Below are 24,942 nucleotides of genomic sequence, written 5' to 3'. Positions count from 1 at the left end.
AAGTGCATAGATGGTGTTTCCGAGCGGCACTTTCTGTAACACCAGGAGAAAAAAAAACACGCAAAAGCGAGGTCGCTTAAATATGCGCGCTCTTCCATTTGTATTGTTTTTTAAATATGCTGCGTCACTAAAGACACCGACACCAGCTGCTCTCACGAAATAAACATTTTGTTGAACAATGAACGCTATTTATGTGTAGATTCTTGTTTTGAATACACAAAGCATGCACGCGCCTAAAAAAAATAGGAAAGCGGGAATTTCTGGACAGTATGAAGTCAAAGTGAACTCATGGAATAAAATTTTTCGTTCATCGTTTCCACGTCGATTTTCGCACGTAGCTCGATTTGTTCAAATGACAGCGCCCTTCTCACGGAACCCCACCAAAACAGCTTACCTGGGGACAATGGACAGACTTGTGCCAAAGAGCCTGACTGTCAATTTACATGACATGCAATGCCAATCGCTTTAGATACTCTGCGACGATGACGACGATGATGTAGTGTAAGGTGCCGGGAAGAAAGAAGTGCCGCAGTGCTGCTGGACTCTGCTTCTCCTGGTGGTTCCGGATTGGTCTTCATTGGTGAGGCCGTTCTACGTTGGGGGGTTTTTGGCCAAGGCTTAGGTTAAGGTTAGGTTAATGTGAGCCTGAAGGGGCGTTTCGCTGTGAGACGTCTTTGACCTCCCCAGGTGGAGGGTCGGCAGCTTGGTTTGCCAGCTTGCCAGCCCAAAGCCTGCCGCTTGAGTACTTCCAGAAAAATAACATTGAGGCAATTCCGGTGGCTCTCGTCCCAATCGGTGAGGGGGCGATCAAAATGAAAACACCCAAAGTTATTCAACAGGAACTACGAGCATTGACAGCCAACTATCTTCAGATCTCTGAAGTGCGCCCATTTGGCCGTAGAGGCATTGTCTGCAGATCCTCCGATGTCGCTTGTGTTGCTGACTTGCTGCAGTGCAAAATTTTCAGTTCACTACCGGTAAAAGCATTCATTCCAGAGCAACTTGCATGCGTCAAGGGCACTGTACCGGGTGTGGACCCAGCATCTTCCCCGCAAGAAATTCTAGAAGAATTTCAGGATGCAGGTGTTGGAGTCCTTTCGGTATATCGGTGCAGTAGAGAAGTAAACGGCTCGCGTGTTGCTACTGAATCGGTAATAACAACTTTTGCTGGCTCTTCCTGCCCTACTGAACTAAAAATCTGGCCTATTGTATACCGTGTAGACACTCTGCAACCGCACCCATTTCAATGCACCAACTGTTGGCGGTTCGGGCATAGCGGCAAAGCATGCAAGTCAGAGACCCGCTGTCGTTTGTGTGGCGAAGGTCATGCTGCGGATAACTGCACCTCAGAGCAGCCTCATTGTTGCCTCTGCAGCAATAACCACCCAGCAGATGATGCCGACTGCGCAAAACGAAGTGAGGAGCGCAGCTTGTTAGACATTATCAATGAGAAGCGGTGCTCAAGAGCCGATGCTTACGCTCTTCTTAACAGGAAGAAGGATTCATACGCTAGTCGTGTGCGCGCTTCTGTTGGGGATATTGAGTCCAACTTGACTGCCTCCATTGTCTCCACTGTAGAAAAAGCCCTTAACAATGTTGTTGAGCGTATGCTAAGCACATTTTCTGAGGCGTTGGCTCAGTTTATTGCAGTTCAATCTGTGTCACCATCTCCATCGGTTCTGGCAGCGAAGCCTGCGTCTGTTTCAGCTTGTGCCGCTACTGCTAGCAGCTCAGCATCACCTCCTGATGCTTCCCAGGTCCCACCTAACATCTCTCATCCTAGCAATGCATGTTGTACCGATATCTGCACAACAGATGTTGTGATGTCGTCTCCTACGCAGAAGCGTCGTGCTTCCTCGTCTCCATCTAAATCTAGTTCTCATCAGATGAAAGCTAGAAAAGGACCGCCAAAACTTCTTCCCAATGTTGATATCCTCAAAGAGGCGGTGTCTGCCTCTTCAATTGGTCAGTAATCATTGCAGGTATCAATATGTTACAATGGAATTGCCGCTCCGTATTCTCTTCTTTTCCAGATCTAGAACTCCTTATTCGGAAACACAACCCTGATATCGTGCTTTTACAAGAAACGTGGTTATCACCTTATAAATCATTTTCAATGAAAAACTTTCGAATCTTTAGATTAGATCGAAATGCTGGTAGGGGAGGCGGATTGGTAATCATGCTTTCTAAACACATATGTCATCAGGCATCTATCTCTAAGAAAATTCTTCTCCCTGACTGTGAGCTTTTAGCGCTCAAAATTTCATTTCCGCAGTGTGCTGATATTACAATTGCTAATACCTACCTTCCTTTAGGTGTGCAGAGGACAGACTGCTTAGACAGCTTGGTGGCTGGCGCAAGCAGTGTAGTTATTGCGGGAGATTTTAATTCCCACCACAGTGAATGGGGAAGTCGCACTGATTCCTGCGGCCAGCTTCTCTGGTCGTGGCTGTCTGCAAATGCTGTACGCTGCTGTAATTCAAGAGATATAACATTTAAGCGAGGTGGTGCTCGCTCAGCCATTGACTTAACATTATCAGTAGGTAGGCTTGAGGTGACTCATTGGTTGACAGAAGATTCGGGTACATCTAGTGACCATTTTCCTATAACTTTCGCTATCCGGTTATCTCCGCACAAAAATAGTTCTGTAAACCATAAATTTGTCAACCACAATATTTATAAAAGTTTGATGTCCCCCTCACTTGCCTCTATAATCAGTACTAGCCGAGATGACAGAGCTCAGCAGGCGGTTTCATTTTTGCAAAGTGCAGTAGACCATGCAATATTCACTGTGCCCGCAGCAGTCTCTAATAAACAGCCGTCTCCCTGGTGGACACAAGAATGTGAGAAGGCCTATCGTTGCAGAAAAGCGGCCTGGAAGAGGCTATCCTGCAACCAGAGTCCAGCAAATTGGTTAAATTACAAATTTTTCTCTGCATCTTTCAAAAGAACCATTGCAAAAGCCAAGGAGGACTATAACCAAAATTTGAACACTTGTCTTTCAAATCCTCGTAATCGGAAGGCCCTGTAAAGATTTATGGAACGTAACAAGAGTTCTCCAGTCCCTCACCTTACTTATTCAACAGTATTATCACCCCAACAGGCTCAGGAAACCCTGGATAGTATTGCTCAGGGACTAGCCGTACGTTTCCAGACTCAAAGAAACGTCCCTCTGCGCGCAATCACACCCTCTTCGGATTATACCGACGTTGATGCGTCAGAGCTCCTCTCAGTCCTGGCAATGATGCATCCTGCAGCTACCGGACAAGATGGTGTCACTGTTGGTATGATTAAAATTTTAGCCCAGGATTTCACAAGCAACCTCTTAGATATTGTCAATACTTCATTGAACAATGCATGGATTCCAAGCGTTTGGAAGATAGCAAAAATTATTTTATTGAGGAAAGATGCAGGTAAAGGGTACGTTTTAGATAATATTCGGCCAATTGCGCTAACTTCAAATTTAGTCAAATTAATTGAAAGGGTAGTGCACAGCCGTCTCACAAAACATGTTCAGGATGTTAATGGCCTTAGCCCAGCAAAGATTGGCTTTCGTCGCGGATGCTCTATATGATCCGCGCATGTGGATCTAGAGAGTAGAATCCGGCTCTCGATACGCAGAAGAGAAGTTTCAGCTTTGGTGACTCTTGATGTAGCAAAGGCCTATGATAGTGTAGAACATATTATTTTACTTGACAGACTTGCGCAGTTACATCCTCCAACCTACATTTATGCATGAATATCTGAATTTCTAAAGGACAGATACTTTTACTGCGCAGAGGGTACCCTATGTTCTAATACTTACCATCAATCAAGAGGAGTGCCGCAAGATTCGGTACTATCACCGCTGCTTTTGAATATTTTGGTCAGTGACACCCCCATCCGTCCTGATATAACAGTTTTTGTGTATGCAGATGACATAGCTTTTTTCGCCTCGGCCACGGATATCCATTCGCTTTACCAGATTCTGCAGGGATATTTGGATGCTCTTGGAGTTTGGTTGCACCGTAATAATTTATCCCTGAATGTTAACAAATGTGGCACACTGGTATTTCCTCCAGATACGCCTTTGTATATTTCATTAGCCCATCACTCTAATCTGATTCCACAAGTGGAATCTGTTACATATCTAGGTGTTACTTACCATCCAACCTTAGATTGGAGCCTTCATATCAAGAACAACGTGCGTAAAGGAGAACGCGCTCTAGGCCGGCTGACACGAATCGCCAATAAAAAGGTTTGGGATGCGCCGCGACATATTATTGTTACTTTACAAAGCTTATGTAAGACCTATACTTGCATTTGGTTGCATTTTGTTCTCTGGTAGCGCAAACTACAAGGTTCAACCCTTAATCTTACTGGAAAGGCGTGCTCTACGTCTCTGCCTTGGTCTCCCAAAATCAGTTTCAAACGCCCTGCTTTATCTCGAAGCCAGTATGCCCGATTTAATTTCCCACTTTCAAATACTCACGGTGCGAACTTTCCTCAGGTCGTTGGACCCGATGACTAATGTCAGTACTCCTATTTTTGTGTCTCAGCAGGCCTTATTTTTTTACCATCATTGGCCACGATTTCAAATGCCACAAATTACCTTAACGCAGAAACTTTTAACCTCGATTGGTGTTCATCTCAGTTCTTTGCAGTGGGTTGACGACACGCCGGCAGCAGTGGAATTCCATTTTGACCACATCTTCCCATCTCATGCGAAACACATGCCCACAAACATTTTAAACGGCATTCTTTCTGGTCATATAGCGGAATTCCCCCATCATGTGGTGCTTTCTACTGATGCCTCCGTCAGCTGCCAAAAAGCTGCAGTTGGCATCTTTTCGCAGGATTTGGCATGGAGCTATTCTGTCCGCATCCCAGATTATATCCCCATATTCTTTTCGGAATTTTTGGCTCTTGGAATGGCCCTGCACAAAATTCCGTGTCATGTATCTCACGTTATCATCCTGGCTGATTGTTTGTCAGTTTTAGTCTCCCTTGAAACTTCCCAAAAAGATTTTTTGTGCCGCTTCCTGCGATTTTTTGTCCCGTCCACTTTAAAGGAGGTTCGTTTTGTCTGGGTTCCTGGTCATGCAGGCATTCATTCCAACGAGGTGGCTGATTATTTGGCAAGGTCAGTTCTTGACGGGCCAGTAACGCATCCCGTCCCGAATTTCAGTCTGCTGGCGATCTCCAGGTTTCAGCGGTTCCAACACATATCAGCCAGGTTACGCGATCCCCTACTAAATACTGCTGATTATCAGCACTTAGCGTATAAATGGAACGTCCGTTCGTGTAAAACCAGGCAGTGTGAGGTATCAATGACGCAACTGCGCGGTGCAGGATTCCCAGTTTAAATTTATACCTATGCAGATGTGGGTGGTCTCCGACAAACCTATGTGACTCATGCGGGGTCGTTGAATCTGTGGACCATTTCCTGCTCTACTGTCCACAGTTCGCACTTCAGAGAAAGATTTACCTGGAGGTCCCTCTCTCCAGGTTAGGGCTCCCGTTATCTCTGCCAGTGTTGTTATCGTTCGGAGCGAGCGCCAAAGGATTTGCATTGAGTTCAATTTGTGGGAATCTCCATGATTACATAATAATTGCAACTGGTAGATTGATTTGCTAACTCCTTTAAAAGTCTCGGAGTTTTTTTTTTAATTATTATTATTCTCGCCAAAATGTTCTTTGTTATTTCACTTCAAATATTCTTCTGTCGTTTTTCATGAATACATTTTTCAAAATTCACGTTTAATCCTATGAAAATTTTCTTATGTATACCACTACACCTTGGCCCATCCCCCCACGTGGGTATGTGCCATTATAATGAGGTGAAGAAGAAGAAGAAGAAGAAGAGGGAAGCTTTGGGCAAAGAGTGCCATGACACACGGCACTTTCGTTCCGTAAAGTGCAGTCAAGCACCCATTTGAAAGTATTTCACCCCAACGAAGCCGAGCACCAGCCCAGGGAAAGCTTGTGCCAATTCTGTAACCGGAGGATACCTGACAGCAGCACTTAGATTGTCGAACTGCGAAGGTTGCACTTTAGCTGCATGACACAGTGGTGTAGTTGCTATGGCATCCTGCTTCTGGGCCAAATTTCGGGGATCGAATCCCAGATGCAGCGGTCGCATATGTACAAAGGTTAAAATCAAAGCCGCCAGTGTGCAGTGCATTGTCAGTGCGTCTGAAAGAACCCCAGGTGGCCGAGGGTAACCCTCAGCCCTTCACTGCGTCGTCTGTTATAGCCCATATGCACTTTGGAGACGTCCCCGCACCACATCACACAACACCACACCACAGCGCACCACACCACACACCACAGATCCCACCACACTCCACACTACTTTGCACCACTCGTCACACCAAGCCACGCCACTCCACGCCGCCCTAGTACGGCCCAGCGAGAGTATGGCCCGGGTGCCTGCCGGGCGTTTGCGTGTGCGGAATGCCCTTTCATTTAGTAGGATGAAAACGTCTTGTGCGGACAGGTTGGGTAGAAATCCAAACCGGCAGAGTTTACTGATGCAGTTCGTGAGCGAGATGGGCCGGAGTTGTTCAAGAGCGCGGGCCTTGGCCGGTTTGGGAATCAGATTGATGTTGGCGTGTTTAGAGCTGTGGGAGAGCGTCCGAGCCCTCCAGTGTTCTTTACAGTGCTCGGTCAGTTCTACTGAGGCAGCGAACAGGTTGCGGAGAGCCTTGTACGTGATCTGGTCTGTGGCCGATGCGGTGTTCCGCCTGATAAGGGGAACAAGGCCGGCCGGACCTCGGCCGGTGTGATGTCCGCGTCGAGCTGCGAGTGTGGGGCCTGGGGTTGCGGGCGCGTAGCAGAAAGCCAGACGAAAATGATGGGCGAATGACACACGAAAGAACAGACAAACTGGACTTTACGAAACTTCAACAATGCCGAGACACTTACAGGGTGGTTCACCTAACATGTTCTACACTATTAAAAAATAGGCTTTTTTGTGTCTTTGTTTGTTTATTTTAAAAGTGATTTGTTTTTGCCCTGATGTTTTTCGTCCGGAACACCTCCTCTTTGAGTGTAGTTAAAAAGAGCTCTGTGATTGTCCGTTGCCCTGTTTGGTTTGTATTTTCATTGATGCATGTATTCGTACTGTGCATTGTGATATTGTGCCATCATTGCTGCAAAGAATGGGTGCACTGGCCCAATCAAGACTTGTAGGCTTTATGCCTATGCATTTAAATCACGTGATGTTAATTAAAAATGAAAAGAAATGCATACATGAGCTGCTTTTCTGTTCCTTTCGGTTCTTTTTTCTCGCTTTCCTTTTTTTTTTTGGGGGGGGGGGGGGTACTTGAGGACCACACTTTACAAAAGATATACTTAAATTTACGTTTTTGTTTATGGCCTGATCACTTAACTTCCAGGCCATATTTTTTACGGTGACAGTATTTCGCATTGCCACCAATCCTGTAAGCACGACACTTATTAGTCAATTACTTTAGGATAAACTTACACACAGGGATGCCACACACAACACTTAAAAACATACAGCACGTTTCTTGAGGTCATCGGAGCCGAATTGTTCAGTTTTTTGGGCGCAAGTTAGACTCGAAGGTTTGTAATGTTTGTTTGCCCATGCCCAAAGCTGCGTGCTGGCGCTTTTGAACACAAACAAACTTTACAAAGCTTTGTGGCAATATCCGTAAAAAAAAACACACGAAAATCTCCACTTTTTTGAAATACACAACTAAAAAAACCTATTGGCAGCGATGATAATGTGCAACGAAAGTGAGTACAATTGATATTTCGCCACAAATATTATGTATAGCAATATCTGCAAAGCAATATTACGGGGCCATTGACCTCTGAACAAACAGATATCATTCCGAGGGGCCCCTTGATTACGAAGACACGTAACTTTAGTGAGAAAAAAAAAAGACACGTAGCACTTTGTTATTTCGATAAATTCTTTCCTTTTTCTTACTGCATATTTTCTTTTTTATAGTTAAACTTAGGCTTAGCAGCAGAATTTAAGGGTAGCTTATTGTCCTCTGGCCAGGTTTAGTCAGAGGGGCAGCAACGAATCTAAAGTCGAGGCGGGAGTTTCCCTTTCTAATTTTCAGTGTAGATAGTAGTGCATAACAGTGCACTAATTACCAGGATATATTTTTTCTTTGCTAAAGAATTGAAGGTTTCCGGTGAGCATGTTTTCATGACCACAACGCGGCACTCGGGTTGTGAGTCTATTAACGTAGATGTTCAACATTTCCGGTAAGGAGACTGACCTGAACGCATGTAAACAAGTAGCGCAGAGCTGTGTACAACACGGCAAATTAGTGAAACCAAGAATACCGGTGGAATTTCGAGTTTTAGGGGCGTTACGCGGAGGCGTTAGCGCAGGCAAAGCAGGTGCCGGAGAGCGCAGATGCAGTAGTCGCGGCGCATATGATTAGCCAGGCCAAGGTAATATTCGCTGGTGATTCAAACATGAGCAGGTGCAAGGCGGTTGTCTTCAAGAGTAAAGCACGACAGAAAAGTGCAGGTGGGCAGGAGAAGGCAGAGGTAACGAAGAGAAAATCATGAATGGTGTAAATTACCTCAGAGCTAGCCCTCACGGTGGCAGAAGTGGGAGGCCAAGGACAAAGAGTTGAAATCGCTGTGAATGCAGAGAACAGAAAAGATCTGATGCCTAGCCAAGGAAATCAATTTTTTTTCAGAAATAGTTGTAAACCGTGAGATAAGCTACGTCGGCCATCAGGAGGGTTTCGCACAAGACAGATTCCCTTTGCTTCTTGAACTGACGCAGTCGGTGGGATGGTGGCTTCATGAAAGGCAACTACTGTGTTGTAAAAAGATTCAATGAAGGCGACTTCCTTTCTTCGAAAGGCGACTACTGCGTTGCCTTTCGAAGTAACGAAGACTCCTTCAGGCAGTCTTTTTTATAATCATAAGGCTTGATAGGAAACTGCCACGTTTGCTTTCGAATAATGAAAGTTCGTTCTGCTTGATGTGGTTTGGTTTGTTCGGCGCTGAAAGTATATCTTTTTTGTTGTTTTATTGTTAAGGACTCCACTTTTCCAACGATTACCTATTATTTCCAAGAATTTCTGTGCTGGGATTAGGCAACGGTAGCTGTGGGACCCCCATGAAAGAAAGAAGAACATAGAAGGAGAACGTCCTGGTAGCAAAAACTTTATATTTGTTACACAACGCCCGGTTGAGTGGGATGGTGACTGTGCGATGGTCATGTGATGGAACGCCCTGAGCCCCGACCTGTTAAATAAACATTGTGCTAACGAGCACAATGCGCGGAAGTGATAATTGTAATAAAGATGACGAACGGATGGATGACACTTTGTGGGAACCAAAGGTTGCAATGCGCGGGAGTTCCGCAATTTAGTGACTAACTCCATCGTGAGCAACAGATTCTGCGTCTGCACTATATAACACCATGCCCACTGCCATGCCAGAAAGGTCACGGAGCAATCCAGCATCATCACACCAGTTTGCCTTATAGCGTAGAGGAAAACAGTTCCCTTTCGACTGGCCGCTATGATTCGTTATGCTGTAATCGCCCTCCTGGCCGGCTTGGCATGTGGTCAGCGAAAAGACGTCTCCTTTTGGGACTGCGGTAAGCCTTTGGTTTTAGGCCCTTAGTTTCTTACGACTACTGTGTGTATTGAAAAAATCTGGGGTCGTACACTACCAGCATTCTACACGAGTTTTAATTTACTGCGCTCGAACGCGAAAACTTGCGCGCATGCCAGCTTAAAACAAACGTCATGTTCTCGGAACAGAAAGTCCCCACTCATTTTGTGTATCAACCGCTGATTATACAGGGTGACCGAAAAATACTCTAACGCGAAAAGACAACAATAACTTTTCAAAAAACAACCCAATTGAGGCGCGCTTTTTTTTTTATTCGCAAGGGCGCTAAATTCTCGAAAAACAGTTCACATTTGATTTTCAAAATGTCCACCTTCTGCTTTTATACAGGCCTCAAGACGCTTTCGGAAGTTTTTCAAAATAGCCTCGATGCCTTCTGGAGTGATTTCGTTCCAGGCCTTCTGCAGAGCACGTTTCAGGGATTCGACGGATTTGTGCTTGGAAGAACACACTTTTTGCTCCAGGATACCCCAAACAGCAAAGTCCAAAGGATTGAGATCGGGGGAATTGGACGGCCAAACATCTTTCCCCCAGAAGCCAGGGAGGTTCGCCTCACACCACTGGATTGTTTTCTTCGCTCCGTGGGCAGGTGCCCAGTCTTGCTGCAGCTGCCAGTCAACGTTTTTTCGCATTTTCTTCAGCCCAGGGTATGACGGCGCCCTCCAGGATGAGCTCACGGTAGGTCTCGGCATTGATTTTGACTCCGTTTGGGACAAAAACAAGCTTGGTTTTCCCAAGCCTTGAAATCCCACCCCAAACCATGACGCTCCTGGGGAAATGGGTTTTCTCCACTCTAACGTTTCGATGAGACCCGACTGGCAGCAATTCTCGATGGTTTTGTGAATTCCAGGCCGGTTCAACAGTGAACATCTTCTCATCTGTGAAGAGAACACGTTTGAGGGCTTCGCCACGGCTCAGCTGCTTCATTCTGCAGCACTTTTCCAATCTGGAGGCCTTCACGTGGTCCGTAAGCAGCTGGCCCTTTGCTGGTTTGCGCACCTGAAGTCCTAGATCTTCTTTTACAAGTTATTGCATGGTGGAGTTGCTAACTCCATGCTCGCGGGCGAGTTTTCGCATGCTCCTTAGAGGATTTCGCTTGACTTTCTTGCTGACAGCCAATTTCAGTTCCCTGGTTCTTGCAGTTCGAGGCCTCCCGCTTCGCGGCCGGTCCTTGACACCTCCTGTCTCCTGGAATCGTTTGACGACACGATGCACTTGGACTCTCTGCAATTTAAACATCTTTGCAATTTTCGGAATAGGCATCCCCAGCTTGTGGTGGGCAACAATAGAGTACCGCAATTCTTCAGAGACCATTTTTCCTGGAAATATTGCACAAATGGCAGTAAAAATAGTAGTTCTATTTTAGAAAAACACAAGTGACATGAACAAGTCAGTGTCGATGCTCAAAAATGCAAACAATAATAAATAACATAAAATTCAACGCACGTTACAGTATTTTTCGGTCACCCTGTACGTGGCCAATTTGCCAACCTATTCCCAACAAGGTCATCGTTACCACGCAACCTCAACTGCACGAGGTTAGGTGCACAAACTTTCTTTGTCATTGAACACGGTCACTTGTGAGCGGTCTTGAGTCGACCAACCGCTGAGCATTTTTTTGAGTTGATCATGCAGCAAGACGGTGTTAACCGTGAAGGATCCAGCATAGATTAAGTTAAGATTTTTTTCAAGAGCGCGCACATGTTCTTTTCTCTCATAAAATAATTAAAAAAGTATATCATGACACCTCATGGTTTTTCTCGCGAAAACTAATTTCATAAGAAAAGATTTCAGTTCCACGGCATGGCAAATAATTTTTTCCAAGAACTGAGTTTATTATAATGCTGTTACGAGTTCGTCGCCGGAGGCTACACCGCTGGCAGTTACCACACGAGACAGCGTCGGCAGGAAAAAGAGCAGCGTTTATTATTGGCTTGGGAATATACAGGCAAATGGGACAGAAGGGGGAAGAATAAGACGAGAATGACCGACCCGTGAGCCAGTACACATAATAACAACAGGCGGCCGGGTGACATACCGTATTTTCCGGTGTATAAGACGCACCCTTGTATAAGACGCACCTGCCGTATATGCAAGCTGTCACTGAAAAAGTTCGTATATAAGACGCACCCGTGTATAAGACGCACCCCAATTTACCCTGTTAGGCTAGTGAGGCTTAATTAAACACGCTTGCGCGACTATCGCGAAATGCACCGTACCTGTGAGCAATTCTTAAGCAACGCTAAGTGATCGAAAAAAGCAACGCTCACGCCATACCCGTCCACGTTTTAGCAAAAAAGAAAGGAAAAACGATACAGCTCCCCATATGTCCATAACAACATTTTATTTCTACTTGAAACCTTCGAAGTCTTCATCTTCAGATGCGCTATCAAAAGGTTCACCCATTTCTGGAAGCAACACGGCTGAAACATGCACTGCGTACACGGAGCAAAAAAAGTTGCAAAGGGTGACTAAAAAAGAACGCCGGCTTGTCTTGACAATGGCGAGAAGCGCGATTGTCACCATCTTTTGGCGCTTCTCATTACTTTTGCTTGGGGCCTCCGAAACAGCCGCGGGTTTGTGATCCCGGAAGTCGTCATCCCCGCCGTTTCATGATAAAGATCACCTAGAATGTCGCGCACGGCGGTCCCGGTATTGAGCAAAGCGGAAAGTTGGGCAAATTGGATACCGTTCATGATGTAAAAAATAGCGCACAGGAAACACACGGGACGGAAAGTAAACGACGCAGACAAGCGCTAACTCGCAACTGAGGTTTATTGCTGACGCGCGCAATATAAGGTAGTCACTTTAAAAACATAAAACAAAAACAACCACAAACAGTCCCTCCTGGAAAGACCAAGTCAGAGGAAAAAATTGAAATTGAAGCATCAGGCGCCACTCATCGCTGTGGAAGATCATTTAAAAAACCGTTATCAAAAAAGGAATTCAATGCAACGCTGAGGCTAAAAAATCGATTTCACAGTCTGCAAAGTTAACAGAGGGCTCACTGATACACGGATTCCGACATTTCCTAATATGGTATGCCTCCATTATCTCGCGTACACGCTGATCTCGATGTCTGAAAAGTATGACGGTACTAGAAAAAATCGGTTTACAAGTTTTCCCCTTCTGCTCTTCTTTTTTGCTACATTCCCGGCAATGCCTAAAATATCATTATGGCAATCTTCCTGAGCATTTCCGGGAATGTAGCAAAAAGAAGAGCAGAAGGGGAAAACTTGTAAACCGATTTTTTCTAGTACCGTCATACTTTTCAGACATCGAGATCAGCGTGTACGCGAGATAATGGAGGCATACCATATTAGGAAATGTCGGAATCCGTGTATCAGTGAGCCCTCTGTTAACTTGGCAGACTGTGAAATCATTTTTTAGCCTCAGCGTTGCATTGAATTCCTTTTTTGATAACGGTTTTTTAACTGATCTTCCACAGCGATGAGTGGCGCCTGATGCTTCAATTTCAATTTTTTCCTCTGACTTGGTCTTTCCAGGAGGGACTGTTTGTGGTTGTTTTTGTTTTATGTTTTTAAAGTGACTACCTTATATTGCGCGCGTCAGCAATAAACCTCAGTTGCGAGTTAGCGCTTGTCTGCGTCGTTTACTTTCCGTCCCGTGTGTTTCCTGTGCGCTATTTTTTACATCATCCCGGTATTGAAGTATTAACCGTGTTACAACCGCGTTATTGGTAGTGATATTTTTTAGGTGAAAAAAAGCTTGAGCATGAACCGGAGTAATCGATGAACTCGCAAAAAAAGATGAAAAATTCGCATATAAGACGCACCCTTGTATAGGACGCACCAGCAAGATTTTCGAAAAAAAGCCACGTCTTATACACCCGAAAATACGGTAGCTACAACAGACAGCCGGCTGGTCTCGGCTCGGCTATCAGTAGCACCTGCAAAGCTCACCCATCTCTGCAAGCAGGGTGCCCTTCAGCTGCGTTTACATGAATGTGACAGAAGCCGACTCCAGTCCACTTTTTTGAGCGAAAGAGCAGGTTTTGAGAAGGAAAGGCGCTACTCGTCGTCTACTCTCTTCCCCGACGTTTTTGCACTCTCCTTCAATAAGCGGATTGGAGTCGACTTCTGTTGCATTCATGTAAACGCGGATTATCGTAGCTTCTCCAAAGAAGGGGCTTCAGCTCTGACCCGAAAGTTCAGCAGGAGCTGGCCGAAAGGGCAAGAGCGGCTGCAAGGTCCGATGGACTCTCGGAATAGGGGAACCGACCACGAATACAAATTCTGATCAAAATGTTTGCATCATCATCATCATCTTTCTTGCTGGTATAAACGAAGAATAGTGAACCGCACTCTCCGCTAATTTTAATCTCTTGAGATAGAATTGTGTTTTAAATCTGGAACATAACATATTTCTCTTTCAGTGCCAACTTCTTATTACGGAGGTTTCGCTGTCCACACTTAATGTCACCTTCTTAAAAAAAATTCCCCTGTGGTGACCGGTGTGGAGATCTGAAAGTGTAAGGTTCAGACGTAGGTCAATCGGCCCTATAGAAGTGACAACAGTTTTATTTATTTATTTATTTATTCAAAATACCCCCAAAGGCCCTCATGTGAGGGTATTACATGGGGGGGGGGGGGGGGGGGAGTAAGTACAAAGCATTGTTATAAGGTTAAAAATATTGCACTAAAATAAAATAGAAATCACAAAATATTAATCATAAATAGGCATTCACAGAAAGGGTCGCAACAATGCACATAAAAGCAAAATTTGAGCATAAATAACAGCACCGCTAGAAAAAGAAAAAGACGACACTGGAAAAGGTGCGCTGAAGTACAAAACAAAAATTATAAAATAAAAAGAAGACAAGGCAGAAGAAAAGAACGCTCAAAAAATACCTTTTTAGTTGTTGAAACATGAGTGCATAAGATGTTGGAATTTATTTAGATCAGATTCTGTGGCAATTTCTGATGGCAAAGCGTTCCATTCGGTTATTGTGCATGGTAAAAAAGAATAGGCATAATGGAATGACTGGCAGTTAATGCGTTTAACTTTGTAAGGATGATCGCGACGTGGAAAGATAACTGGCGGTGGCTGAAAGAATTCATCATGAAGGGAAGGATGGTGATAAAGCTTGTGGAAGAGTGATAGACGGGAAATTTTTCGGCGCAGTGCTAAGTTATCTAACTCGGCTTTAGTCTTCAATGAGGTGACGCTGGTGTAACATGAATAATCAGAAAAGATGAATCGCGCAGCACGGTTTTGCAGGGCTTCGATGTTACTGATGATATAATTCTGATGAGGATCCCAAATGGCAGACGCGTATTCGAGTTTCGGACGGATTAATGTGGTGTACGCTAGTTTTTTTACATGTGTCGCGGCCTCTTTTAAATTATGTTTGAAAAGTCCGAAAGTACGGTTAGCGGAGGCAAGAGTGAGATTAATATGATGATTCCATGATAAGTTGGATTGAAGGTTAATGCCAAGATACTTGTAACTTGTGGTGAATTCTACACTATTGTTATCAAGAAAGTAGGCGGTAGGAATACGTGGCTTGTTGGTGAAAGACATGAGCTTAGTTTTGGAAAGATTTAAAGGCATTAACCAATTAGAACACCATGTGCTTATCGCTTCAAGTTCAGACTGCAGTGGCTGGCTGTCAGTGTTACAGGTTATACGTCGATAAAGCACACAATCGTCAGCAAATAGTCTGATTCTGGACGTCACGCAATTGGGTAAGTCATTAATATAGATGAGGAAAAGTAAAGGTCCCAGTACACTGCCTTGTGGAACTCCAGACGTAACATTAGCGTAACATGAGTTAGAGTTGTTAACTGATGTGAACTGAATTCTAGATGAGAGAAAATCTGCTATCCATGCAATAATATTAGGGTGAATGTTCAGTTGGGAAAGTTTAAGCAACAACCTTTGGTGTGGAACGCGATCAAATGCTTTAGAAAAATCTAAAAATATTGCGTCAACATGAAAACCAGCGTCAATCAGTGCATGAATATCGTTAATAAAACCGGCAAGTTGGGTGTCGCATGAGTAGCCCTTGCGAAAACCGTGCTGATGATCGAAGATAATGTTATTATCTTCAAGGTAGTTGATGACCTGAGTATGTATAATATGCTCGAGTAATTTACAAACTGTACTTGTTAAGGAGATTTGCACCGCAAGTCACAAGCTGCTGAAAAAAAGGTCGTATTCGCAAACCTCGTTGTGTGCGTTTACAATTTCTGGGTTCCCAATGTTTTTTTTTAGTTGGCTTAGCGTCTCTCTCTATCATAATTTTTTTATCTAAGAAGAGCTGAGATATACGTTGTTACCTCTGTGCCTTCTTTCAAGCAAATAGTGTGCATGGCCGACATCACAAAACATGCTGCAGCATTCAGGCAGGTTCTTGGTCTATACCCTAAAAATATGACTCCAGCAGTTGAAACAAAAACCTCTATAAAGAATTAATGGCTTTTCGCTATTAGAGACAGTGTTTCTGAACTGGGACATCGGCACATTGCTTCAGCACTTGTGGCTGTATATGTTTTTACTGTATAGTAGGCGCTCTACCACGTTTTTGCGTTTTGTTTGCAGGGAGCAAAGCTAATGTATCATCGATTCAAATTGAGCCGTGCGACTCTGATCCTTGCGTCTTGAGACGAGGCGAGACAATCAAGGTCTACTTTACTATCATATCCGGTAAGTGATTCATAGTGGCAACATTAACTCACTTTTCCACAAAGATCTTCGAACAAACCGTCTGATACACTTTACGAAACTGAAGTACGTGCTGGATGCTAATCCTGATTTTGATTTGGCCGAAGCTAGGCCTATCGGCAAGCTTGAGGAACTTGAGAGTGACTTCGAATCTCGGTTTAAAGCTCTCAAAGAGCTCAAGTCATGTTTTGAAGTTTGGTTTAGTGGGATTCACTGTTACCACCAGCTTTGCTACAAGAAATAACAAAAATTGCCACGTCCCACTTTACGGTGCGGCTGTTCATTAAAAAGATTATTTTTTATGCTCCTAGCATACACCTGTCTCTCCACCCCTGGCACATATAATGCTCGCCTTGCTGTAGAATCTATCTGCGTAGACCATACCGATGTATCTCCGACAATTTTCTAAAATAATAATCTGTAAGTGGTTAAAAAAATCACCCAGTATATATAAACGTCAGTAAAACAAACGAGATCAATTTGTCTTTACGAAATATTGGCTATGGATACAGCAACTGAGAAGCTCTTCTCCAATAAACGTAAAAAAAAAGCTCATTACAAACTTTCGGGGCGTAAGAATTTTTAAAGTTGCCTGTCCCCAGCAAATTTAATTTTGAAGAATGTTTGCTCTCTTCTCATTCCGCCTTCAGGCTACCCAAAATTGAAGTGGCGAATGATTGCGTATAAAATTACAGTTCTTCTTGCTCCTGATGACAGTGCTCATCAGTTGACCGAAATATGGATCGCGCTTAATTCTCTGCGCCAAAGCTCCTTGACAGCACGGCTGCATCGAAATAAAGAAAGAAACATAAGCTATCATAAAGCCCATTGATTAAAGGATACGTAGCACTAAGCTCAAAATCCTCATAGTGTAAACATCCCTGAAACGCGGGTTCTGGTCACTAACACAATCACCTGATCACCAAAACAAGATTGGGATTACCTTTTATGCGAAGCATACTAGCCGCACAACCGAGCTCTTCCTTGCTGCGCCGCGCGCGGCCGTGTAGCTACCACTTGACCTACATCGGCGCACCACGTGATATGACGTCACAACAGCTGTGAAAGCTGGGGCTCAACTCGTGCGCTCGCTTGCGGACGCGCCGCCTCCGCCGGCGGCCTTATGCTTCGCATCCTAGGCTTAACCATAAGCTAAGCCAGGCCATTTTTTCGTTGCCAGAACATCGCCCTCGTAAATGTATCAGTGGGCGCCCCTGGATGATTCCTATGAGGCAGTTGTACCTCAGATACTGCAAATTTAACTTGCTTCAATCCTCCGCGGTGCTCTGACTGCAGACCAAGACACCAACACCGAGTGGCTGAGCGGCGAGTTCAAAGCATGGTTCGTGTGGCTGCCAATCCCGGGCCTGTCGCAGGACCTGTGCAAGGGTGTTTTTAACTGTCCCATCACCAAGGGCGAAATCGCCGCAGGCTCTATGGAGGTGCACATCGGCTCTTACGTGGTCCCCGTGAGTTTTTTTTTTTCGCTCCTAATCATGCCTCTGCGAGCTTGCGTTTACCAGAACGTCAGTTCTAAATCTGTTGTGAAGCTCAGTTCCACTTCGCATTTAGTGGGAGGTAAATGTTTAAATGCGTGCATGCCAAGCTCTTTATTTTCTGAGTCTATATGCATGCGTGCGTGCGCGCGTGTGTGTGTGTATGTCTCTTGCTTCCCCTGCATGCCTGCACGGTGAGTGCAAACTAAACGTAACCGCAACGAGAGGTAACAGAAGTAGCCCTTAGCGAAAAGAGGATGTGCTAAAAATGCATTTCAAACGTATTGTATTAATTTCATATTTTTTTCGCATTTTTTTGTCCCTATGCTTAAACTGCAATACGAATGCTTTCTAAGTATACTAGGAATAATATTTTAAACGTTCTTAAAAATACGTGAAAAGTACATTTTTGCCCGCTTAGCATATTTATAATGCATTAAAAATATAATAAAAATATACATTAGAAATATACTAAAAATATACATTTAATACATTAAAAATGTGTTTACTCGGGCTTAAAAAAAAGTCTACTGGGCGGCTCCATGGAATGACACGGGTTAATTCATCAACTGGAGAACAAATCCTACACGGGTATTTATCATTAATCAACAGGAGTCTGATATTATAACGTCACGTGATTGAATGGGAACGGCAGATACCTACATACAGCATACCAAGAGACAGCGACACAGCAAACAACAAATCCTACGACAAGCGCTATACTTGGCTTGCCGTATATATACCCAGCGAAAGCGACGCACTATTTTGCACGGTGATACCTTTTTTTGCGCAAATACTGTGGGCTTCCAAATTATCGCAGAAGTACCCTACTGGTCGCGTTCGAATCTGGGATTAATTGAGAACGGAAGTGCTATTTGAAACTTGCGTCAGGCACAGGTCAGGAGTCGAACTGTCAACCAACAGATACATGGGCGTGTAAGGGAGCCGGTCTGCCCTGCCACACGGGGTCCTTTCCGCTGGCTTATTCGGACCCAGAAGTACCCAAGGCGCTTTTGCTGGTATAATGCTATCACGTTCTCACACGGAAATGTTCGAATGACATTGAGTGGAATGGCATTCGAGAATAGGAATGACATTCGGACTCGATGGACTGCCGCGGTGCCGCACGACACTTTCGAAACGCATTCGAAAGCCTCAGCTCGTTTTCAGTGTACAGCGACGACGACGACGGCGGTCACACTAGTCCGACAACGACAGTATATATCACGCTGAACAACAGCATGTAATTATAGTGAAATATCTAGTTTACTATAATATGATTCTAGAGGGACACGTTTTTCAGGCCAACGACACCGACGAATCCGGTCGGCGGACGGTCAGCCTTGTCGGCGGCTGAGCGAGAGCACGGTGATGAGGCGGCGGTGTGTGCATGCTAGCGCTTCTAAATGAGCGAAACGAACGGCTATATTTCACGTGTGCATACCTGAACACTCACCAGCGATAAGCGCTTGCCAAATCAATTTCAATCGACGACGGCTCTGTTCCCTTCCGCGACGACTAGGCCCAGCGAGTTCGCAGGGTTGGAACTTGGATCTGTGATTTCGGCGGTTGTGAAGAGCGAATCACAAGCTTTAGCGAATGCAAATGGTCACCAGGTGTAGTTTTGGCAACAGTGACCTGAAATCAACTATTGCTTACATCGCAGGGCACGCGTACGATGAACGGGAATCGCCGGTGTGACCCAGACTGCCGAGCCGTGCTTTACGGCCAGCAGCAGTCGTCGCCGTCGCTAGCTTGTGGATAACAAGTTAGGCCGTTTCAGTTAAAGCGAACAGTCGCCATACATACTTCTGGATAAAGTAGTTTAAAAAAAAGTACTGGTCACGTCGGAGAAAGCCGGGACAAGAAGCGAGAAGCGCCAGTCCTGCGCGATGCCAACAACCCGGCTTTCTCAGGCTTGCGATCGCATCATCGCTTCCCACACATTGTAGCACTGCGTAAACGAGTACAACCAGTAAAAAAGAAAACAGATTGTTTATTAGAACCAAAGCGCAGATTGCGTTTTATGTTATGTAAACAAGCGATGTAAACAACAGTATGAGTGCAGTCGTCCTCATCGGCGCACTCCCGGGGAAATTTCATGCTGACGCGGTTAATATTCATTGGCGTAATATTATCTTCAAGCACTCCCTTAGACAGAACACATGTAGCATCGTTAGATGACATTCGGCTGGAAGGCATTCGAAGCGCCCGTGTAGCAGGGGTATAAGTGGTGATCACCTTCCAGCTAGAAGTTACCATAAACGAAAGGATGACAAGAAAGGGAAAGTTTTCACTCTTCGCTGAAACGTCATTTCGAGCCCTAGATTGTTCCACGGTAGCTTGAAGTGTAATGCAAATATGTTTACGCGGACAACCCATTTGTTAGAATTTAAATATACTTCAGACGGATTAATTGCGTATTTACGAAAGTACACTTTAAATAGATGGCCAGCACCAAAATGCGATGTCCCGAAACTCGATTTTGAGCATTAGATTGTTCAACGACAGCTTGTAGTGCGCTGCAAATATGCTAATGCGGACTGCCAATTTGCTAGAATTTCAGTGTTCTTTGGACGAATTAATTACGTATTTACGGAAGTACACTTCAAATACATTGACGACACGCAAATGCCATTTCCCGAAACACGATTTCGAGCACTCGACTGTTCATGGCAGCTAGAAGTGTGCAAAGACGTTTAAAAGGACTGCCCGTTTGTTAGGATTGAAATATATTTCGGATGAATTAATTTCATATTTACGAAAGTTCACTTTTAATACATTGACAACATGCTAAAACTGCATACATATACGTTTACAAGGGCTGCCCGTTTTCTAGAATTGAAGTATACTTTCGATGAATTAATTTCATATTTCCGAAAATACACTTTTAATACACTGACAAGATGCTAAAACTGCATGCATATTTTTTCATGTATTTGAAAAGTGCTCGAAGTATGCTTTAAGTGAGGTATTTTTGGCACATTTTAAAAATATATTTCGAATACCAAGCATGAAATTTCAGAAACGTATTTCCTACATATTTTTAGTGCATTCATGAATACAAAATATGTTTAAAATACATTTTAAATAGACCTCCGTATATTCCAAACGTATTAGTTTTTGCTAAGGGAGAAGAAACTAAATATCAACGTGAAATTTAACATGATGATGAAAAAAGCGTGAAGGCAGCACGAAGGGCGGACATTACCACGCAGACATGCGTACGCCCACTCGCCCAACTCTCAATTTCTCTTAATGTGCAACTTAGCTTCGGATGCTGCTCATGCCGATATCAGATGATAAGCAGGATAAGATATGAAAAGGCGTCTTCCAGATTGTCTAGGGCTCCTGGGCCTTTTTCGCGAAGCTGTTGGGGAGGAAAAGCAGTCGGTGGCCGACGTCCGCGCTGGCCCCTAGTGTTAGCGAGTAGCTGTAAATAAAGTGATGATAGCCAACAATAGCCAACAATAGCCAAGTCAATGACAGATCAATAATTGCTATCAGGTTAGAAGAAATCTAGCGGTTAAAGCGAATGAATTCTTTATACGCTCGAGAAAGAGATGAACCGTGTCTGTTTTGAACAAATACATTATGAATGCTGCCGAAATCTCTGTTTTGTAGCGGATGTCACGTAACCAATACGTGTAGACTTCAAGTGCAATGCGAGGATTTCCAATGTGTTCCACTGTGTACAGAGCGCAATGCACTACACTGACCATCACATGTTATCTTCCTGTTTGCCATCCATTAAAATCCAGGTGTACATCTAATGAGGAGAGCTTGTCCATGCCGCCGCATTTCATCTGTCGTCCATTATGTAGCACTACAGCCTGTATTCGCTGTGGAACGCCAACATGAGGCTCCAAATGTCTTTTTCAGTGTACGTTTAGTTTGGCGATGGCGCGAGCTAACAGAGCAAAGGGTTATCCTGAGCATGGCATTCTTTGGTTTCTGGTTTAAAATCATGAGCCTGGAGCCAAAATATTGGCTATTCGTACCTGCCCCTTCACACTGACCAAGCGGCCATTTTTCTTACGGCGTCGCGCGCGTTCGAGTCGCCGACGTCTCCAAGCCCTACAAACCTTTAAACTTCTACTACGGGCGCTAGCTGCTGCTGGTGCCAAAAGATAACTGCTGTTCTGTTACCTAAATTTGACCAAATGAATTAATTGCAGAATGATTTTAGCTTACGAAATTTGGTATTGACAACACTATGACATTTAGCATTGGAACGCACTCCTTAAGAATGCTCTCAAGACGCTTACAAGAATAAATGCATACAACGAAAATGCATGAGACAGGCATATGTAAACATTAGCTTTTTTCTTCTGTAAAAGCCGGTGACTTTGTTTCTTTTCCTGCTTCCAGATGAAAACCACCGTTCAGTTCAAGATATCTGGAGACGCAGGCCCGAGTGTGTGCGTCAGGGCATATGTCACCATTAAATAAGCGCGGATGCGCAGTGCGAGGCGATCAGCAAGAGCGCAGTTTATTTTTCATAGATTTTGTTTGTATCTTGTCTCATTTTATGCAATGAGGCCAATGTTTTCACCAAATAAAAATATCTCATAGACAAAACAAATGCCTTCCATGTTCATACCTTATTTTTTTTAAATGGCCGACGCACCTGAAGGAACACTCCGCAGTGGGACTTTCGGGGCGAGTCATCCGTACCTCACTTTAAGAGTCGAACTTAAGGAAGAAGTCAGGACAGCAATCATTCCTTATGTTTATATAGTTCCCCACAATGTGAAGAGTGTGGCTAATAGGGACTATGTGCTGGTGGTGTTTTCTAGCTGCCCCATCCAAGTTGGTTTCACTGCCCGCACGGGTGATGTCGGAAAGGAAGAGTGTTCCAGACTGCGTCTAGCGTCATGACACTAAGTTCGTAGAGCACTTATCTGGAATAGTATATGAAATCCCCATATGCTGTGGGAAAGATCGGCAAATGGGCCTTTATATAAATGAATGGTTGGAGCAGCTTTTGATGAACAACGAAGTACGTTGGCGCCTGCCGTAAGGCTATGAGTACCAAACCATGCCATTGTTTGCTGACTAGGTCAAAAATTTTGAGCAAAAGCCGTAACAAGGTGGCCCGTGACCTTGTCGGGGCTTTTTTTATAGACAGGAAAGAGGACGTTAATTACCCGAAATTTATGATGAGTACTTCTAGTTCTGGCTGTCATCGCGTGGTGCATGACTTTGAACGTTAAAAAATAGCGCGTTGACACCATCCGTGACATGAGAAAGAAAGGGAATGACCGAGTGGCTGGGAAACAGAATGTCATAGGCCGCTAGGCTTAGCGACACTGGCTCGGCGCTGTCCCTATCAGAAAGAAAGCAGGTATTTAAACTTAGCTTAAATCATCATTTGGCAGGTAGGAAGATATTAAATATGTGTAATTCCAGCAACGCGGCGCTGAATGGCCAGCGGCACCCTGGAAGACCAGGGGGCGCTAGCCTCCATCGCCAAAACATCGGCGGAAGCTACTGCAGTCCTGGACTGAGGACCCCACCCACAATCCGCTCCGGTCTCCTTTTACACGATAAATGTATATTCTCTCTCTCTCCGAATAAAATCTGTTGCTAGTCTAGCTTCGTCTTGTTTCCTCGAAATGTTGTGGACGAGTGTTTGCACTTGTTGGACTGCTGTTTGTGGCTGCCACGTCCGTCCTAATATGAGCCGCTACCAGACGACGGACGCGTCTTGAAGTGCAGTGAACTTGGAGGTACCACTGCTGTTGTCTTCATCTTTAGCGCTAGTACCTTTTGCACTTAGCCTAAGATGTCAGAGAGCAATAGCTGCCTTGTCTTTAACGAGACACTTCCAGACAATGGTATGTTTGCGGCATGTTCGTAATGCAGCTATGGGTACCACCTTGGGTCCTGTTCGGGAGTTACAAGAACAGCGTATCAAGGCTGGTATGAGGCTGATAAAGAGAGGTGGAAGTGGCAAACCTGTGCCAGAAGCAGAAACGCGTGGACACACAAGGTCTTGAAAAAGTGGTGGCGGAAGCGAGTCGTGTCACGTCAGAACTCTCAGATATTAAGGGCAAGGTGGAGACACTGCTGCAGATCAAGGTCACAGTTGACAAAATGGAGCAATTAGTTCAGCATGCATCAGATTGTTACGATGACGTGCTCGCAGAAATTAAAAAACACACAAGCGACATTCTGACCTAAAGCAAAGAGTCGACACAATTAAGAGGGACCATAACTAATTAGAAAGACCAGAAACGAAAATTTGGCAAGAAAGCGAACGTGAGTTAATATTCACCAAACGATATTCATGCTTGGATTCCGTCGCCTGGCCAAGACCGCCTTGTTCATTCACTGTCCTGCTTAAAATGCAAACAAATTTTTTTTGGCACAACAAGCCGGCCGCCACACTGTGCTGCAAGAACATTGCACCTAGCACCTGACTCTTTGCAGGTACGGCACGGTGTAGATAGCAGCGTATGTTATTCCAACGTGTCTGCAAACATGGGCCATCAATTATACATAAATCGTTGACTCTGAAGCTGCCTTCCTGCGTGCTGAGACCACTAAAGACAGTCCCTCGCTTGACAAGCAGCTTCTCTTCTTTTCTTCCAGGCGCCGGAGGCTTGCAAAAGAAAGAAAGCACCCTGGAATGGCACAAAACAAATACTGTCTGTTTAGGGCGTCATATTGCTCTAGCACATACCCAAGTCTGCGGTAAGTGGCAGCTGCATTCTCAAATAAGAGGAATTTATGCATACATTTCACTTTTTATTGACATGAACATAAAAGAAGATGCTGCTGTCTTGTAGAGGTGCCAGTTACTCCCGTCCGAATAAGGGAGGAAACTACACAGGAAAGGGCCTCACAAAGCTTAGACAAACTCAGCTAATACACATACAACTCACAATTCAATGCAAACACCAGAAATTCTAACATAAAACACAAAATATACTATAATCGGAGTAAATGGTATAGAATCCAGAGATACAGTAAGGGCATAACGAGCAGACTAGGATAGATAAGCGAGGTTCTCCTCATGGCATACACATTATGGGATAAGTAGAGCGTCCCGTTGGGCAAGTCGGTACAGATGCATCTTTTGTAAAACAGCGCGAACAACGTAGGACAGGAACAAGGACACGGGACGAGCGCT

General features: G+C 44.5%; 1 protein-coding gene across 1 annotated transcript; it reads left to right on the top strand.

Moving 5' to 3' along the window:
- Positions 1 to 9,507: 9,507 nt before the first annotated feature.
- LOC149364368 (mite group 2 allergen-like Ixo r 2) lies at positions 9,508 to 22,256 on the top strand. The gene is made up of 4 exons (XM_089570094.1): positions 9,508 to 9,586; positions 16,186 to 16,290; positions 17,605 to 17,777; positions 22,176 to 22,256. The coding sequence occupies exons 1-4, from the start codon at positions 9,508 to 9,510 to the stop codon at positions 22,254 to 22,256; spliced, it is 438 nt and encodes a 145-aa protein (XP_089426220.1).
- The last annotated feature ends 2,686 nt before the right edge of the window (positions 22,257 to 24,942 follow it).

The sequence above is a fragment of the Amblyomma mixtum genome, chromosome 2, assembly GCF_055824585.1.
Source record: "Amblyomma mixtum isolate Tamu chromosome 2, ASM5582458v1, whole genome shotgun sequence".
In the NCBI taxonomy this organism is placed as follows: domain Eukaryota; kingdom Metazoa; phylum Arthropoda; class Arachnida; order Ixodida; family Ixodidae; genus Amblyomma; species Amblyomma mixtum.
This window is presented reverse-complemented; position numbering and strand designations above follow the sequence as displayed.